This window comes from Chaetura pelagica, unplaced genomic scaffold (assembly GCF_000747805.2).
Source record: "Chaetura pelagica isolate M959 unplaced genomic scaffold, ChaPel_1.0 scaffold377, whole genome shotgun sequence".
NCBI lineage: Eukaryota > Metazoa > Chordata > Aves > Apodiformes > Apodidae > Chaetura > Chaetura pelagica.
Genome location: NW_009953908.1, coordinates 260731 through 280249, shown reverse-complemented (window position 1 = coordinate 280249; position 19519 = coordinate 260731). Strand labels below are relative to the sequence as shown.

The window sequence follows — 19519 nt, the reverse complement described above, 5'->3', positions numbered from 1 at the left end:
GGAAGTTCTCAAAACACTTACAGATGTGATGACACACTAAGTTCTTAATTTTGCTAATTGAATGCATCAAAGATATCACATTTCATGCATAAAAATCCAGTGAAGAGGGTTAGCAGTGCAAGCCAGGGTCTACAGAAATGGTGTCACTTCTGCCCCCCTTGCACAGGCAACAGAAACCCTCATTGCATTAGGAATTGCAAAGCCACTTTGAGATTGGGTCCTTTGTTGCTGCTTCAGGGTGATTGCTGCTAGTTTTTCTCCTCCCAGATCTTGGTAGTAATATAGTTGCTTCTGGAAATAAGGATAGACCAGCCAACCCTGGCACTGTGGTTCTCTTATTAACAAATGTGAGCTACTGCATCAGGCATCCTCAGAGGTTAAGAGATTAAAAAGTCTAATTGAGACCTAGCTGGTATGAAATCACTGCTCCTTTGGCCTGACTCCATTACTGCTCAGGGACCTGCAGGGCACTCTTGACTGATTCACGGCCCTGGCAGGCAAGTAGAGTGTCCTCTGGGTAGGTGTGGACACTTCCCATAAATCTTAACCTCAGTAATCACATTAGCAGTAGACGCTGGAGTTGAAGTTCTCCAGGAACTCTGAAAGCAAATTCTCTTGTCTTTGGGTAAATGACATCTCAGAATTAACAGGGAAACAAAACGGGCTGCACATGGCAATGAGCTGCACAGTCCCAAGGGGAAAAAGGTGCTAGCTGCCAGGAAACCCTGGGCATCTATCTCTTCATTTTACCTGGGTGACTCCTTTAACACTTGGTCTTGACTTTTTCCTCTAAAATGAAGGCAAAAACATTTATCTGACTGGCTAAGCAGGGTAGAGAGCCTTTTGGTTGCACAGAGCGATGTTAGCATGTTGCACCTTAAATTTTAGGATATGTTCTTTGCACCAGCATGGGCTTTGGTGTAAACTGGAGGAGGGGAGAGAGGAGTTTGAGGTATGCATGAAGCCTTTTGCCACTGTACCATCAGCAACTTTAATCAAGCTTATGAGCATTGATATGTTTCAAATAAACGCTTGATGGCAGCGCACCTTGGCTGTTCCTCTGGTCCAAAGAGGGTTTAAAACTCTGACAGTCTGAAACACTTTTCTTCTAGAGACTGAGAAATGAAAGAGATGTGGTGGTGGAGATGATGGGAGGGTGTCACTGAGTCCACAGCACAGGAGGATGTGGCACCAGGGAGCAGGGGGACAGCAGCAAGCTGTCCTTACCAGTGGCAGTGGAGACCCTCCTGCAGGAGAAACTTGGGGAACACAATAGCCCTAGATGACACCAAATCCTGAGTGCTGATGCTGGCAAGTCCTATCCAGGGGTCTCTAGGCTGACAGCTCTTGCAGCTGCCCTTGCAAGCCATCAGTGGGAGAGGAGAGGTCAGCAGAGGGGAGCTGGGAGCAGGCTGGGAGCCAGCCATGGGGCATGCAGCCAGCCCCTGCCCAGGCATGGGCATGCGCCCTTCCCACTGCCACCCAACAGCTAAACCCTGCCAACTATGTCCTGATCCCCATCCCTCTGGGCCAAGGATGTCCTGCCTCACAGACAGCCCTGTGTCCTGCTTTGTATCACTTATTAATTATCATTCTTCTGAGTGTTGAGTCAAGGGAAAACTGTTGGAAATGAAGCGCAAGGCAAAATGACCACTTTTTAGACGCCTGCCTGGAAAGGCATTTCCCCCTCCACAAGGCATAGTACCCACAGCTACTGAGTGGAAAGGAGAGTGTCCCCCTTTCTGACAGAGGGCTCGGAGGCAGACATCCAAAAGGGCTGGGCAAGGGCAGTGGGTATCTTAAGTAAAAGAAGAGAGCAGCGAAAGACGTGGCAAACCCAAGTGGTACCAAACAAAGGCTGGATGCTGGGCAAGCTGTATTGCTCAGGGCCATAGAGAGCATAGCCCTCACACCATGGGCACTGTATCAAAGCCATAAAAACTTTGGGACCCCATGAAACAGTCACGGCTCTTAGGTCTGTGTGCATCACAAGCTATTCTCCCCAGCTCCTGCCAAAATGTTTGCATTGATAAAAACTATAGATGATTCTCTGGAATTGCACAGAAAATGTGTGAACCCTCTGTTTTCTGTTCTTACACACCATGTATTTCTAGCTAAAAAAAGCTAGATGAAGCAGAGGGGTGAAGCTGGAACTCTCAGTAAATTGGTTTTATTCACCATGCAGGAGATGTGCATCGTGGAAGAACCTCTAGAGGAATTCACATCAAGACACAGCCTGGAGTGGAAATTTTTATTCCTAGATCACAGGTTGGTGACAAGAAAGGCACTCCTGGTTGTGTTCAGTGCTTCCTACTGCTATTTCTGTAAGTGCAATTCTCTCAAACAGTGTCACGTTTCTCATATAAACAGGAGAGCAAGCACTGAAATTCCTACAAAAGATGGTATTTACTGTTTTACCTTGCATTTATTTTTATCAGTCTTTTAAAACAAAACTACTCTGTTTCTCAGGCTGAATTTGTTCTTGTTCCCTTTAAAAATATCAATGGACCAAAGCCTGTCACATGGCAAAATCATCTCATTATTATACAGCTGTGGAAATTATTCTTTCCAAATCCAGCCATTGGTTGTGTGTTTGCAATTCCCACCAAATTACAGACGGAAAGTCTGTGCTGGCCTGAGGCAACTGTGCTGGCAAAGATACAAAGCAGCCACCTCAGCACACCATAGATGAACTCTGCAGCCACCCAGAAGGAAGTGGTACAGATTATCTCCCCTCCTGCCCCCCTAGTCCCAGCAGACAATGGCTTCCCATCACCTCACCATGCATGTCCACCTACCTTCAGAAGCCACAGCAGAGCCCCTGCCCAAGGAACAGCCAGGGAATGGCACCCTCACAGCTGGTCCTTGTGTGAAGGTCCCTGAAAAGTTGAGCTGCTTTCCAAAACCAGATTTTCCCTGGAAAGATGGGTTTGCCATGGCTTTGTCCTAGGGGGACAGTGTCTGCCAGCACTACTGTGCCCAACTGGTCCTCCCAGGCACAGGGCAGGAGAAAAGTCATGATCTGGTCCCCGGATGGGGACGACTGTACACCAGTGAGTGAGAACCAATCTGGGCCTTTTACGTATTCCTGTCAACATGCAAAACTGCTGTTTCTTTTGTGGTGTATGAATTGACTCCTATTGTGCCCAACCGCAGAGCACCGCCGATTATCGGATACTTGCCTTTTGAAGTGCTGGGTACTTCTGGCTACGACTATTACCATATAGACGACCTAGAGCTGCTAGCAAGGTGCCACGAGCACTGTAAGTATCACCCAGACCAGGTTCCTGTGGAGTCACTGGGAGACCACTTCTCAGTGAAATGTAATTTCAGTTAAAATTGGTTTAAATTTGGAAGGGGAGGTTTGAACCTTGCATCATGCCTGTCTATCTTAGTGGAGTTATAGCAGACTGGGTGCACCATACATACTCAGTGTCTGGACCAGACTTACTGAGCTCTGAAAAGAGCAGTTTTTACCCTCTGTATACCAAGAAGCAGTCAGCAAGACTCACTGAATGGATAAATTTTGTCAGATTAGACCCCTGCTCTATTAGTAAGAATATGCAGCAATAGTTCAAGCAATCTCAGAGGAAATAATATTTTATAAAACTCTTTCAGATTATTTACCCTAATGTTGTTCATCATGTATTTGGGTTTACCTGTGATTGCTTAAATACAGTCTATTAAGATTTAATTGAAAAACTCTTTCACTGTGTAAAGAAAAAAAGGCAATCCTTTTAAAATATTTGTTTACAGAACTGGCTGGAACATCTCAGCTTACTACCTCTGGGTAGCCCAAAAATATCCCATCAACATTAGTTTTCATATGTTGACATTAAAATACAGAAAGGCTAAATATGTGCATTTTGGAGAATCCCTTGAAATCTCTGGGGAAAAAAAAGCAGAGATTAATTTTTATGGTGAATCTTTAAAACCTTCAATACACTTCAGTTTTCTGCACTTTAAATTCTTGTCAGTCTGAGAACTTAATAGAATCATAGAATGGTTTGGGTTGGAAGGGACCTTAAAGATCATCTTGTTCCAACCCCCCTGCATGGGCAGGGACACCTCCCACTAGATCAGCTTGCTCAAAGTCCCATCCAGCCTGTCCCTGAACACTTCCAGGGATGGGGCTTCCACAAGTTCCCTGGGCAGCTTGTTCCAGCACCTCACCACCCTCATACTAAAGGATTTCCTCCTAATATCTAACCTAAATCTCCCCTCTTCCAGTTTTAATCCATTACCCCTTGTCCTCTCATTACAAGCCCTTGTAAAAAGTCCCTCCCCAGCTTTCCTGTAGCCCCTTCAGGTACTGGAAGGCCTCTGTGAGGTTTTCCTGGAGCCTTCTCTTCTCCAGGCTGAACAGCCCCAACTCCCTCAGCCTGTCTTCATAGCAGAGGTGCTCCAGGCCTCTGATCATCTCTGTGGCCCTTCTCTGGACTTGCTCCAAGAGCTCCATGTGCTTTTTATGCTGGGGGTTCCAGAATTGGACACAATGCTCCAGGTGGGGTCTCACAAGAGCTGATTAAATGGAATCACCTCCCTTGACCTGCTGGCCACGCTTCTTTTGATGCAGCCCAGGACACAGTTGGCTTTCTGGGCTGCAAGCACAGGCTGCTGGCTCATGTTGAGCTTCTTGTCCACCATCACTCCTAAGTCCTTCTTCTCCAGACTGTTTTCGATCTTCACCCAGCCTGTGTTAGGGCTTGGGATTGACTCAATCCAGGTGCAGAACTTTCCATTTGGCTTTGTTGAACTTCATGCAGTTTGCCCAAGCCCTCTTTCCTTTCAGTTTCAAATTGGTTTTGTGTCTGCACCATGTTATCTCCAATACTCACTTCATTCTGAATCTATCTGCACACAACACTCATCTTTTCAAGCATTTTTATCCTGTACTTTTCTGTTATAGAACTTAAGATGATCAATCCTAGAAATTAATCCCAGGTGCCTAATAAAGCCGTATGTAATTAGCACATAAACCAGGGTAAGATTGATGTTTAAACTGTAGCAGACACTAATGCATTAGTGTCCAAAGTTAAGGTTAATTGTACTGTGTAAGAATGTACCATTCAAAGTGTCAGCAGAAGAAGATACCTGTGTTTATGACTTTTGCTTTATAATAAGACTGGTAGAATCACTCACTCAAAAGGTGCTCAGACTCCTATTTCCCTTGGGAATTGATGGGCCACAGATACTTTTGTCACTCTTTTCACATTTCATGTCATTTTTACATTACAAATTGTGCTACAAGCTGTGTGTATTTTCTGCTGGCAGTGATGCAATTTGGCAAGGGGAAGTCGTGCTGCTATCGGTTTCTGACCAAAGGACAGCAGTGGATCTGGCTCCAAACCCATTATTATATCACCTACCACCAGTGGAACTCCAAGCCAGAGTTCATTGTGTGCACACACATGGTTGTAAGGTATGGAAAATCATATCCATCAGTGGGGACATAAAGGACAGTAAAATAAGGGCATCCTCATGGCTGCCAAAATTTTCTCATAGAAACATGACATTTTTAATGTAATAAAATTGAAGACTCAACTCTCTGAGAGAACTATGTTCCTTATAGAAAAAATGATCAGACTAAATCTTACTTTATGCTATGTTTGATTTGTCAGTCATGAGTTTAGGCGCAGATTAACTGTTGCATTTTTCCATTTTGTGCAAAAATAAGGAATAGATAGATCCCTTAACTATTCACTTCCTCTAATCTTTATGTTGTTTTTAAAGAGATACATGTGTGGAAGCTTTCCAGTTAAGTCATAAAGTGGTTGTAGAATGTGAACTTGACTTTATATATCCTTCTTTAATATTCTTTTAGACTTCCAGAAGATAGGAACAGGACAAAACCTGAAAACGAAAAGTCTCTCAAATGTTATTCAGTAGCATTTGACTTAAGTGATTCTTCAGCTGCTGGTTTAACCTGTAAAATGTTACTATAATGTGTTCCTCCACTTGCTTAAAGCACATTTTATGTAATATAACAATATCATATTGATACATAGAATTATATATTTTCCATTCAGTTATGCAGATGTTCGGGTGGAGAGGAGACAGGAGATGGGCTTGGAAGAAGTGTCCTCAGAGGTTGTGTCCTCAGCACTAAAGGTACAATGAGAAAAGATTTTTTCATTAATATATGTAGTAATCACAACTTGTTCCTGTGTTAACATCACTGAAGACTCCAGGACTGTCTGGGTGGATTCCCCCTACTTCAGAATTCATTACTCACTTGAGTAATTTTAAAGTAAATTGGATAAGCTCATGAAAGGATAAACCTGGAGATCAGTAACAGACATAAATTAAGTGGAACATGGGCAGGGGCAATATGAGATATCTCCACCTTGCCTTGGCAAGGTACTACAGTTGAAAGATTCATTTGGACATGTTCTGGCAATCAGCCTTCTTGGCTACATCTAGGTGATCTGCTGAGGGGTGAAAGAAAAGCTGCTCCTTAGTGCATGGCTGAGGTTCTCACAGAGGCTGCATTTGCTGTCACATCCAACTGAATGCAAAAGAAAGATTCAGAAAAACACCTGAAGGCACAAAATGACCATGGCAGTAGCTGGCTATCATTGGTAGCTCTTTGAAAAATGCATTAGTTGGATGCTACTTGGAAGAGGCATTAACACGTGTGCCCAGGTCTTCTGTTGGCCTACCTGGGATTAGTTCTGCTGAAGTCATTGCAGGCCAGCCGAAGAACTGGGTATGTAGCCATTACTAAAAGCATTTCAAAATGTTTCTACCCTGACAGATGTATTAGCTATTCCTTTTTTGATTTGTTTGTTTGTTTTAGGACAGCGGCTCCAGCTTGGATCCTGAACAGCACTTTAATGCACTCGATATTGGTGCCTCAATCCTCAGCACTAGTCGGACACCTTCAGTGTCGTCCAGGAGCTCACCAAAATCTTCCCACACACCCAAGTCGGACCCAGCATGTGAGTGGCATCCCTGAGTTACTGCACTATTTTTAATTCAGCCAAGTTACAGAATGTGTGCCTATATTCCACAGCTGCTAATTTAACAGTTATTTATGAGGTATTGATGATGTGTGTTTGTCATTGACAATTAAATGCATAATCTGAAATGGTAACGTACAAGAGGGAAGGTTCTAGCGCAACCACCCATACACTGGAAAATGAGTCCTGGGACTAGCCATGAGTCCTGCTGTTTCAATCTGTTATGAAAATGAGGACTTCTGTCTTCAGATTTCAGAGCATCAGTATGAGCAATACGAAGCCTCTCTAGACTTACAAGAGTAGTAAGGGCCTGTGCGTGATTCTCTTCTGGCCAAGATTCAGGATGCTCCAGCCAAGAACTGCTGGGCACACCTTGACACTGTTTCTGCTCCCCAATCTGGAAGAAGAGCCAATGAGCTAAATTTACAGTTACATGGCTCATATAAAGGGAGTTCCAGCTGTTTTAGAACAGCTCTTGGGTCCTTTTGCTCCATTCATTGGAGCACAGAATCATAATCTGTCTCATTTACTTTTATCTTTGCCTTCCTTATCAGTTTAATTGTAGTGCCATTGAAGTCAACAAGAACAGCCTTGACTCCCTCTGGAATTTAGCCAGGCTGTAAGCATTTCTAGCCAGGTCTTGTTGCGAGTCCCATTTAAAACGAGGATGGTTTCCAGTATGTGAGAACTCACCAGTACTTTTCTTGCAGCTACACCAACAAAGCTGATAGCAGAGTCTAACACTCCCTTGCCAAGAACACCAAGCGCGCAGCAGGATTTATCCGTGCACAGACTCAGTCAACCTACTGCTCTTCAGGTAACTTCACACAGAGTCATCAAAGTAGGCCAACAGTATAAAGCATGTGCCACATACACAGCTCAGCAATTAAAAATTACTTGCACAAAAGCCAGGGCATTAGAAGAAACCTAACATTTAAAGGAGCTAAACTCATAAATAAATTTCAGTTTAGTTAAGCTTTGTTTTGTTTTGTTTTTAACCCAGGTTTCTTTGTCTTCTCAGCCTCCATGTGAGCTTCTCCCACAGCAGTTGCTGCCTCCAACAACTCTGCAAAATCAGCCTGCACCTCTCGCACAGGTTAGCTGGGGATTTGGAAATTGAATAGGTCACTTGTCTATCTCTGGGTATTTTCTGCTTTCATCTAATTAATAGATTGATTAATAGGGTCCAGGTCTTTCAGGGCTTTTAGGTTTTCACTTTGGTAGCTAAAATCCCAGAGCCAGCTCTCAAATGCTTAAAATATTACAAGCAAGTAATCTGAATTGTACACTTGTGTGTTTAAACATGTATCTGCCTACAGATACTCAGAGCAGAAGTCCATGTGTGTGTAGGCTCAGGTGCACTCACATCTATTTCACAGGAGGACAAAAAGCAGATGGTAAGAGTTTTCAACTTTGCTGCTACAGAATCAGGTCCCATCAAAATCAAAGTCACAATGAGAATTTAAACCAAAAACAAAGACACCCAGTTCTCCTAAAAACACCTTTTTGGCTGTGCTGATGCAGAACGAACCAGCAGTAAAGGATATGCAAGTTCAACAAAACCTTTTATTTTTTGAGTGTGCCAGTAAAGATGAGGATGCCACTGGAGACAAATTTCTGCAGTGAAATCTATTAACCCATACCTCAGTGTTTCATTTGCAGTGGATTTTTAAAGGAGCAAATCTGAGTACCATGTTCCTATCACATTGTCTCTCTCCTGTGTTCATGCTGTGATGATACACCCCCTCATCCTCTGATTTTAGAAATGACAGTGTATTCCTGGACCTAGGCTGGTTCCTGTACTGCCTCACAAAATTCCTTCTGTAGCATGTAAAACATATAAAGTCCTGAGGTTCCCTGTTTTAAAATAACAAATCCTCATTTATCTTCCATGTTTAATATTCTTTGCATGACTCCACACCAGCATGCAGCAAAGAAACAGCATATCAATTATCTGCTCAGAGCATTCATTTTCTTTTACAGATATTTCTCTCCGTTACTCATTATTGCACTTCCAAACCTCAATTAGTTTATTTATTATAAACCCATGTGTGTTTTGTTTGTTTTTTTTCTAACCCCCCCCCCCCCTCCTTTATTCTCCATCAAAGCTCTTGGTGAATAAATGCTTTCCAGTTGTTTACTGAGAGCCTCACTGCCTCTCCCCTTCCCAGTGAAATACTCTTACTGGGCATCCCAGCTCCATTTCTTCTCAGCCAAATCAAAGTGCCATCCAGTCACAGAGCCACTGGTTCAGCTACCTAAATCTCGGTGAAAGAAAGAGGGCTGAACTATAGGTCTGTCTACACAGGCAGCCCTCTTCTCAGCTGACATCAAAGTCTCAGCAGTGCTCCTGGCAAAGCTCAAGAGGGAGCTTCCCTTCATGTGGAGTAGGGAAATACCACCAGGATGTTGCAGATCAGGTTGCAGAGGCTCACACCCCATGGAGATACTCCTGGGAAAGGTATCAATTCTCCACAGACTTGGCTGATTTTCAGAAACTATTAATTGCTTTCTTCAATCACTAACCTCCCACCTTAAAATAATAAACTTGTCAGCCTACAGCAAGATGATCCATTATTTAAAAGACAAAGTGCCTGCAGCACTAAGCAAGTGAGGGACGGAACCCAGGTACACGTGCTTCCCGCCACGACTGTTTGCTCGGTTTCCTCGCTGAGCGTTCAGTGGCAGAACCCAAGCTCATTGCTTTTAGAAATAGCACGGCTGGGTGCCCTGCTGCCAGCCCACGAGGAGGGGCTGTGCAGGTTGCTCCCCACTGCCTTTCTGCCACTCTCCCTCAGCTGAAGATGACCGACGGCAGGAGCTGAAAGGCAGCTTGCCAAGCCCAGCCACGCAGGGTCCCAGCGCTCTGATGGGCATCCTTGGGGCTAACATGCAGCTCGGGGCAGCAGGGGCTGGGGAAGGACGTTTTAAGCAGCCACAATCACATCTGCAGCAAGCAGCTAGCTGCTGCCTCAGGCACCATCTGCCTGAACTTTGATTACTTTTATTTCAAGCAAAAGCTGTGATGGTTTTGCCTCTGCCAAAATGTGGTTTTAGCTTCTGCCTTGCTTGTCTGAATGAACAGCCAGCACAGCACTAGATGTCACCTGAATGTAAATGGTTTACTTTAAACCAAGTGCTCCCTATTAGAATATTTGTTTGTTTGCCTTCCTCATTGTAATAAATTAAAATCTCCTACAACACAGCGGATGCTGATGACTGAATAATAATTAGCACTAATAATCCATTTGCGATTACACAGGTGTTATGCAGAAGACAGAAAGAACAAACAAGTTGTTCAGTGAGCTGCAAAACTAATGAAACCTGGTTACCCAGGGGCTGCACTTTGCAAGGCTGGAGCACAGACCCAGCCTTTCCCCCAGGAGGAAAGTACAAGTGCATTCCTCTCTCTCTCCTTTGCTCAGCTATAGTTTCCATGAAATTACAGCAACCTGGTATTTTTGAGACTCTCGTGACTCGGTTGCATGTCTCTAGCATTGGCCAGAAGGATGGAGCAGAAGGATATAGAATGTTGGAAGACAGACAGAAAATAAAGGTTCGGTAGAGTCTCTTATTTACCCAGCTACTTGTTGTCATGAAACCTGTAGGAACGGCCTGTCTTTGAGGTGTATATCTTTTTGTTCATTGCATCTGAAACGAGGGACCATCCTGTAGGTCCTCTACCCTGCCTGCAGACCCCCAGCACCTAGCAAGAGGGAGTAGCCCTGGTGCCCTGTAGTGGCACTACATGGAGAAAAATGCTTCTTCTCAGGCACGTTCCAGACGGCCTGTTTCAGATGTCCATGTTAGTAGGGAGGAGGCACAGCAGTGCCAGTTCCTCTCCCTGGCCTGTACAGCCTGTCTGGACCCTCAGTGCTGGTGCATCAATCCTGGTGGATTGTTCCCATCCCTGGCTGAACACCTGCTGACACGATCCCAAAAGCATAACTTTTTAAAATTATTTTTCAATAAATCAGATACAATTATTACATTAAAAAACCTTGATTAAACTGGTGATCCACTGCAATTATATATATCTCACAGGTTTAGTCTTCCACGTTTGCCTATATGTGGGAAGCTGGCACTTCTCTGTGGGTAACATGGACTTCCCTGAGGATCCTACGGAAGTTTGTAAATACCCAAGTGAGACAGACAGCTCGTTCATCTGATGCAAAGGGCAGAGTTAAAGCTGTGCAGTGTTTTATGTGAAATATTTTTAGTTAAGCTCTTCTAATTTATTATCAAATTACAGATTTCTTCCCTAATTAGTAAAGCAGTGAATGATCTAGAGATAAATACTTTCTGGTGCAGGTCAATTGCTGTTAGTGGTTCATTGTACAAAAACAATAGAAGCTCTGTAATCACAGGGGTCATGGCTAGAGTTATCAACAAATTTGGGGGCTAGAGGGAAAGGGAAAAAAGGAAGAAAGTTCCTTGTCTTCTTCTGGTAATGGTTTTCACTGACGTAGACCAGCTAATTGTTATTAAGTGTATTAATACAAAAAGCACATGAATAAGAGAATAAAAAGACAATACTAAATAAGCATGGTAAATATATGCAGGTGCTGTACAAAAACAATAGAAGCTCTGTAATCACAGGGGTCATGGCTAGAGTTATCAACAAATTTGGGGGCTAGAGGGAAAGGGAAAAAAGGAAGAAAGTTCCTTGTCTTCTTCTGGTAATGGTTTTCACTGACGTAGACCAGCTAATTGTTATTAAGTGTATTAATACAAAAAGCACATGAATAAGAGAATAAAAAGACAATACTAAATAAGCATGGTAAAAATATGCAGGTGCTAAAAAAAAAAAAAATTAAGGAATAATTTTAACCAACAGCAGTACATTTTTGCATGCAACTTTGCAAAGCAAATTCAATTTCAAAACTAAGGCCTCAAGGGAGCCTTACAGGAAAGATGAAGAGAAACTTTTCACCAGAGAGGGCAGTGATAGGAAAAGGGGTAATGGTTTTAAACTGAAAGAGGGTAGATTTAAGTTAGACATCAGGAATACTATCTTCACCATGAGAGTAGTAAGGTGCTGGAATAGGTTGCCTGTGGAGGTTGTGGAAGGCCCCTCCCTCGAGGTGTCTAAGGCCAGGTTGGATGAGGCTTTGTGCAGCCTGGTCTAGTGGGAGGTGCCCCTGCTCATAGTAGGGAAGTTGGACCTTGATGATCTTTAAGGTCCCTGCCAACCTTAACCATTCTGTGATTCTATGGTTCTATGAAATGGATTTTGTTTCTTATGGAAATACAAAATCATTATAGGATTATCTGTTATAAAATTCCATATATTTATGAATTTAAGAAAATCCTGTTCCTTTCCCAAAATGTCTTGAAGGAGTTCATGTGTTCATGAAGACTGCCATCAGCAAGCCAGGCAGCTTTTGGCTACAAAAGTTTTTAATTCCTTTCTGGTAAGGACCCTTTTAAAGACCTAAGAATAGTCCTTACTAACAGAGTTGATATTGAGAGAAGTATATTGCAAGACTTCACTTTTTTAAAAACCCTATAAGGACCCAGCTTAAAGCAGGAATTATCTGCATCTCATGTAATCAAGCCATAGCTTCATAAAGTGGAGGGCAAATACCAGCAATGGGATGTGCCACCTTAGAAGCCCTCCTTCCTCCTAAGCAGGGCTGGCCATGAAACTCCCCTCTAAGTTGCTAAGTGAGGAAACTCTTTTAGTGGTGATCTGGATCACCAAGGAAAACCCCCTCCTCCTGGTAAATAGAAATATACCTTAGCCCTCATCCTTGCTCACCTAAAAGCCATTTACGTGGAGATTTCAGCTGCTTCCTGAAAGGAATGTGAAGGTATTTAATACATTTAGCTGGTTTAAGGCAAAGCAATTAGCTGACACGTATCTGAGCTGCCACAGTTAGATTTCTCCAACTACAGTGTTGCTAGCACCAGAGGTCTCCTTCCTTCATTCCCTTCTTGTTACCATTTCTGTTTTCTTATTAATAAGCCAGAAATGGTGTAAGCAAGTGCACCTCCATGGAACAGGAAGGCTTCAGCAGTGTGCATCAATTCTCCTCCTAGAGCAAAGCTGCTGAACAGTCACAGGAACAGGGCACCAGTTTCAAGTCACAGCAAAATTATTGGGTTTTGTTTGTCTGGGCACTCACAACACACCATGCTTTCAGAAAGGCCTTGGATGACTTGATTACAGAAACGTTTACAGACTTTGAAGTGTTGTCTGGTTTGGTTATTTAAATACTGTCTTTTTACTTTTGGAATATGAGCTCATGCAAAGTGAATGTTCCGAAGTTTATTAAAGTAATAATTAACTTGAGTGAACTTCGAATTGTATCCAAAAACACCAAATAAAACTAGTAGCTTATTGTGGTGTTTGTCCCCTCTGTGCTTATTGAATTATTCAATTTTGTGCCAAGTATTGCTGCTACTGGAGGCTGCAGCTTCTTCTTGACCCTGAATAGTGGTGTCCATTTAATATTATTATTATTTAGAATATCCTTTCTCCCATTGAGCTGAGCTGTTCTTTCTAGATCATGTATGAAAATAACCTAATGAGCATTTCTTGTAGCTTGACTACTACTCAGCTGTAGAAATCTAGAAAATGTTTTTCATGGTCAGCTGTTGCATGATGCTATAATAAGTCATCAGTAAAATAAACCATTGCAGCACTGCTATTTCTGTGCAGAAAAATGAAAGCATTAGTAAAACACATCCAGAATATACAGTTACGCCACACTAAGGGCTTAAAACTACAGGCTAATAAAAATAATGCACTCGTTTGCCATCCAGTTAAGATGGTTTTGAAATTTTTTAAGTAGCATACTCTCATAAACGGTCCTTCTGATAATTCCCTAACAGAATAGGGTCAGTTGTAAGCAGATCACTCTAACTGAGGCAATTTAATATATGTGCATAAAATTGAAAATAGACAAGATTTATCACTGCCTTGATGTTAGTATATTACAAGCAAGTCTTCTATTCCCTTGGCTGTACTTTACAATCAAGAAGCCAATAACTTCTTCCAGAACAATGTTCTACTGAGACCTGTTTGTATTGTAATGACTGATTCCCCACCTCCTCTTTTTTTTTAATTCAGTTCTCAGCACAGTTCAGCATGTTCCAAACCATAAAGGACCAGCTGGAGCAGCGGACCCGGATTCTGCAGGCCAACATCCGGTGGCAGCAGGAGGAGCTCCAGAAGATACAAGAGCAGCTCTGTCTGGTCCAGGACTCCAATGTACAGGTGCGTTACTGCAGGGAGGGGCAGAGCAAAGCATCCTCTTTCATATGGCCATGGATAGGGTTGGCAACTCAAAATTAGCTCCAGAGTCCAGGAAATCTGGACATGTGGAAACCAGCTCACCTGAATGAGGATGTTACCCTCTGAAAGCTTCTTGAGTAAGCTGTGTCAAGAAAGATTTAATAGCTTTCTGGAAAAAGAGACTTTAGGAGAAGAAATTGCATCATTTACAGCAACATTTTACTACTTTTATCTATTGAGTCTTCTGACTGAGCAGCTGTAATAGAAAAGTGTTCAAGTTGAGACTTGGCAACGATTATGTCTGTCCAGTTTATAAGCTTCTATCCAGTCACTGCTTGCCTTATGTTGGCATCACTCATGCTCAGTGTCTCACCTGCCCAGCTCTTCCTCTAGCCAATAGTCCTCCTTCCAACACTGCTCAGCTCTTTCATTCACTCCCTGCTTTCCTGACCCTACCCCAGACCAGATACAGAGCACAAGAGTTTAATTTCTTTGTCACGTTAAAAAAACCCCAAACTTCTGCTGGTGTTAATTTTTTCACACCTAGGAGGTGTCTGAATTTGTTCTTCACTGGACCAGCTTAAACCTTTAGGGTAAAGCTAACTGAGTCTGCTCTTCTTTTGCTTTTGATGCCTCCTGCAGAACTCACTAAGCACAGTATCTGCTTTTAATTCATTAAGTACAGTATCTCCTTTGTACCACCCCCCATATGTCTACCAAAGCTCAGAAATAATCACGAGTGCAGTTGAGTACATCACAGGTTTCACTTACTGACAAATAGACAAATCACCCAGTTTTATGGAAGTTTTCTAAATGCAGGGTCATTACTTCTATGTTCCTCATAATTTAACTAGAAATGCCAGGTTAAATGACCCTTGCTAGAAATGTTACACTGGGGACCCACTATGAGTTTCACTAGAGATGAGCCTAAGGATGGTCTTCACTCTGCCATCCAGTTGAGGTGGGAGATGGTGATACACGTGGCAACAAAAACACAAGGCTCACTAATAGGGTAGTAACCATGGAAGTGGCTGAGAAGGGTCAGATAGTAATTAGGACTTCTCTCCCCAGAATGGTGGCAGGATCGTTAGCCCAGCTGAAATATATCTACACCAATGCATGCAGCATGGGCAATAAACAGGAGGAGCTGGAGGCCACTGTGCAGCAAGAAAACTGCACATAGTTTGCCATCACAGAAACCTGGTGGGATGGCTCACATAACTGGAGTGCGGCAGTCAATGGCTACCAACTCTTCAAAAGGGATAGGAAGAAGAGGCAGTGGGGTGGCCCTCTATATTAGAGACACATATGAATGCCTAAAATCTAATGAAAGTGATGATAGGGTTAAGTCCCTATGGATAAGAATCAAGGGGAAGGCCAACAAGGGTGATAGAGTGGTTGGAGTCTGTTACAGACCAACCAACCAGGATGAGGAGGTGGATGAAATATTCTATAAGCAGTTGGGAGAGGTTTCACAATTGCTACCCCTTGTAGTCCCCTTGGGGAACTTCAACTTCCCAGATGTCTGCTGGAAATACAATACAGTAGAGAGAGAACAGTCCCAGAGGTTCCTGGAGTGCATGGAAGATAACTTCCTGATGCAGCTGGTGAGGGCGCCAACCAGGGAGGGTGTCCTTCTGGACTTGCTCCTTATGAAAAGAGGACTTGTGGGGGAATTAACTGTTGGAGAAAGTCTAGGACATAGTGACCATGAACTTCCAGAGTTTTAAATTCTTGGAGAAGTAAGGAGGGGAGTGAGTAAAACTGCCACCTTGGACTTCCAAAGAGCAGACTTTGATCTGTTCAGGAGACTGCTTGACAGAGCCCCTTGGGAGACTGTCATGAAAGGTAAAGGAGTGCAGAAAGGCTGGACATACTTCAAGAAAGTCTTAAAAGCCCAGGAGCAGGCTGCCCCCAAGTGCTGAAAGATGAGCCATTGGGGAATAAGACTGGCCTGGCTGAATAGCAAGATTTGGATGGAACTCAGGAAGAAAAGGAGAGCTTATGGCCTCTGGAAAAGAGGACAGACCTCTCATGAGGAATACAGAGAGGCACTAAGGCAATGCAGGGAGAAAGTTAGGAGGGCCAGAGACCAACTTGAACTCAACTTGGTTACTGCTGTCAAAGACAAAAAAAATATTTTGATAAATACATTAATGACAAAAGAAGGACTAGGAAGAATATCCATCCTTAACTGGATGCAAGGAGAAACTGAGTGACAAAGGATGAGGAAAAGGCTGAGGTGCTAAATGCCTTCTTTGCCTTAGTCTTTAGCATTCAAACTGATTGTTAAATCCAGCTGGTGGCCGATCACGAGTGATGTTCCCCAGGGCTTAGTGTTGGGACCACTTCTTTTTCAACAACCTTGATGAGGAGATAGAATGCACCCTCAACAGATTTGTAGACAACATCAAGTTGGGAGGGAGTGCTGATCTGCCTGAGGGTAGAGGGGCTCTGCAGAGAGACTTGGACAGACTGGACTGATAGGCCATGGTCAACTGTATGAAGTTCAACAAGGCCAAGTGCCAGGTCCTGCCCTTGGGCCACAACAACCCCATGCAAAGCTACAGGCTTGAGGAGGGGTGGCTGGAACGCTGTCCAGCAGAAAGGGACCTGAGGCTTCTGCTTGATAGGCTGAATATGAGCCAGCAGTGTGCCCCAGTGGCCAAGAAAGCCAATGGCATCCTGGCCTGTATTAGAAATAGTGTGGCAAGCAGGACCAGGGAGGCAATTGTCCCTCTGTACTCAGCATTTGTGAGGCCAAACCTCAAATACTGTGTCCAGTTTTGGGCACAGACATTGAGGTGCTGGAGCGTGTCCAAAGATGGGGAATGAAGCTGGTGAAGGGCCTTAAGAACAAGGCTTATGAAGAGCAGCTGAGGGAACTGGGACTGTTCAGTCTGTAGAAAAGGAGGCTGAGGGGAAAACCTCGTTGCCCTCTACAATTACCTGAAAGGACATTGTAAAGAGGAAGGAGCAGGTCTCTTCTCAGAAGGAACTGGTGATAGAACTAGAGGAAATGGTCTCAAACTGCACCAGGGGAGGTTTAGACTAGACATTAGGAAGAACTTTTTCTCTGGAAGGGTTGTCAGATGCTGGAACATGCTGCCTAGGGAGGTGGTTGAGTCACCATCCCTAGATGTATGTAAAAGTTGTCTAGATGTGGTGCTTGGGGATATGGCTTAGTGCTGGACTTGGGAGAGCAGGGTTAATGGTTGGACTCAATGATCTTGAAAGTCTTTTCCAACCTAAGTGATTCTGTGGTTCTATTGTACTAACAATTTTTCTTTCTGAAGACAAGCTCTGTCACAAAAATGGATGTGTCAAAGAACATTTTGAGCACAGGATGAAAATCTAGTACCTGCTGAAGTCAATGGGAATTTTGCTCTGAAATTCCACAGAAATAAATTCACCCATCATCAACATCTGTGAAATGCAGTTTCACATATTAAAACAAATTGAGATTGTATGTTTAGGCAATCAAGGCATCAGTGAAGCTGAATTAGAAACTTTGGCACCTAAGTTGCTGCATGTGCACTGCTGTAAGGCAGCAGAGCAATGGTGAGTCCCAAAACCAGGATGGCACCAGGAACTGGTGCCAAATAAGCACATAGGTAGAGATGGTTTAACTTCATTTCTTCTATTGGTTCTGTGCTGACTTTGATTAATGAGAAGGGAAAATCTCACTGCAATTAACTGGCCTTCAGTTCAAAATCATATCATATGTCTGAAAGCTATTATTGTTATTATGAATATCAAGAGACATTATATTCTCACTTCCACTCTTTTTAACTGGGTGAAACCCATTACTTTCTCCTGGTATGGTGTTCAATAATCACATACACTCATTATTTTAATTTTTTTTAATACTTCAGACAAAAAATGTAAGATCAGAGCACATTCTTAAACGCAGGAAACATTTTAGTTTTACATAGCTGTCCCCATATGCGCTATGATGCATTTAATAACCCAAAGACTGTGGGAAAGATTCTCAGACAGACTCATTGGGAACTCAAGCAGAGAGAACAGGAGGCCCAGCGGGCAAATGCTGGGTAGTTCTGTACCGCCCACCTCATACCAATTTGTAGCTCTGAGTTATGCCATTTGCATGATGCTTTTCCCAGTGAAGACCGTACCAGGTTAGACCAAGTATTTTCAGACCAGTACCAGTTCTCTAGTGTCAGTACCAACCATTTCCCAGCTTACTGCAGATGCAGAACTGAGAGGCAGCAGGACTGGAGGCCAGCTCGGAAATGCAGGGGCTGCATATCTGCCTGAAGGGGCAGTGCTGGATGGGGAGGATCGTCCTCTGTACTTCGAGTGCCTTTCAGTCTCCTCAGAGCAATCAATCAAGGTGATGCAATACGAGTAGCCACACGGACTCATGGCCAGGGCTTTTTCCTCCATGCACTTTCCCTAGGTTAAAAAAAACCTAAGAAATCACTTTGCTGTTGCAGGGATAGAGCAAGCCCAGGAATTAGCTTTGTCTTACCCTTGTGCTTTTTCATGCAGCACTTTTGTGACTCGCAAGCAGCTAGGAGTAAACTGTTAAATCAGAAATCCAACCACATGCTTTGCCACGCAGGTTTCATCATTCAGAGAGCTGTATGACTGCTGACATAGATCTGTCTCTATTATCAGAGCTACAAAGCAATGTAGCAAACAGGGGAGCGTTACTATCAAGCACCCTTCTGGTCTCTTTAATATTGCATGTAGCAGAGCAGTAAGCATGGGGGAGGGCTTGAGGCTACCTGAAAAGGGGGAATTGCTCTCCAATTTTCCCTTGTTAGCTGATTTATTAGCATATCATCCCCGCTAGTTTGTTCCCTTCCATATAGAACTGTACAGGTAGCTCTGCAGAGAATTAAGCCCAATTTCCATTTTCTTCAGAGATCTTCAAAACTGCAGCATGACAGTCCACCAAGAAACACTGTCCCAACTAGACAATGTTGAGCACGGTAGTCTGTGTTAGAAACTATTTCCAAGAGCCTTGCATGATGAAAGATGAAACTAGCAGGAGAGTTGTGGATCCTGAACAAAACTGTTCAAAACCCCATTAAATCTCGGTTGCTGCTTTTCCTGACAAACTGAAGTATGAAGGACAGGAGCAGCAAAAGTAACCTCAGAAGTCTGAAGGATGCTGTGCCTGCTCCAGATTTGAACAGTCTGGCTAATGAATTGTGGATGTGGAGGAAGGCAGAAGGGCTGAGCCTGGCCAACCTGCAAGAGCTACAAACAAGACCATCCACAGCCACCAATCATTTGCAAACCAGGCTCCCTTCGAAGACAGTGAATCTCAGCTTCCCAGTTTTGTGCT

General features: G+C 43.4%; 1 protein-coding gene across 1 annotated transcript in view; it reads left to right on the top strand.

Annotated features, from left to right (window-relative positions):
• NPAS2 (neuronal PAS domain protein 2) overlaps positions 1-19519 on the top strand; it is a 58037-nt gene that overhangs the window by 29949 nt on the left and 8569 nt on the right. Inside the window, exons 9-16 of the mRNA XM_010001436.1 lie at positions 2186-2268; positions 3157-3263; positions 5275-5422; positions 6030-6111; positions 6800-6941; positions 7673-7779; positions 7966-8058; positions 14038-14184. Of these exons, the coding sequence (XP_009999738.1) occupies positions 2186-2268; positions 3157-3263; positions 5275-5422; positions 6030-6111; positions 6800-6941; positions 7673-7779; positions 7966-8058; positions 14038-14184 (909 nt within the window). The remainder of the gene's footprint in view (positions 1-2185; positions 2269-3156; positions 3264-5274; positions 5423-6029; positions 6112-6799; positions 6942-7672; positions 7780-7965; positions 8059-14037; positions 14185-19519) is intronic.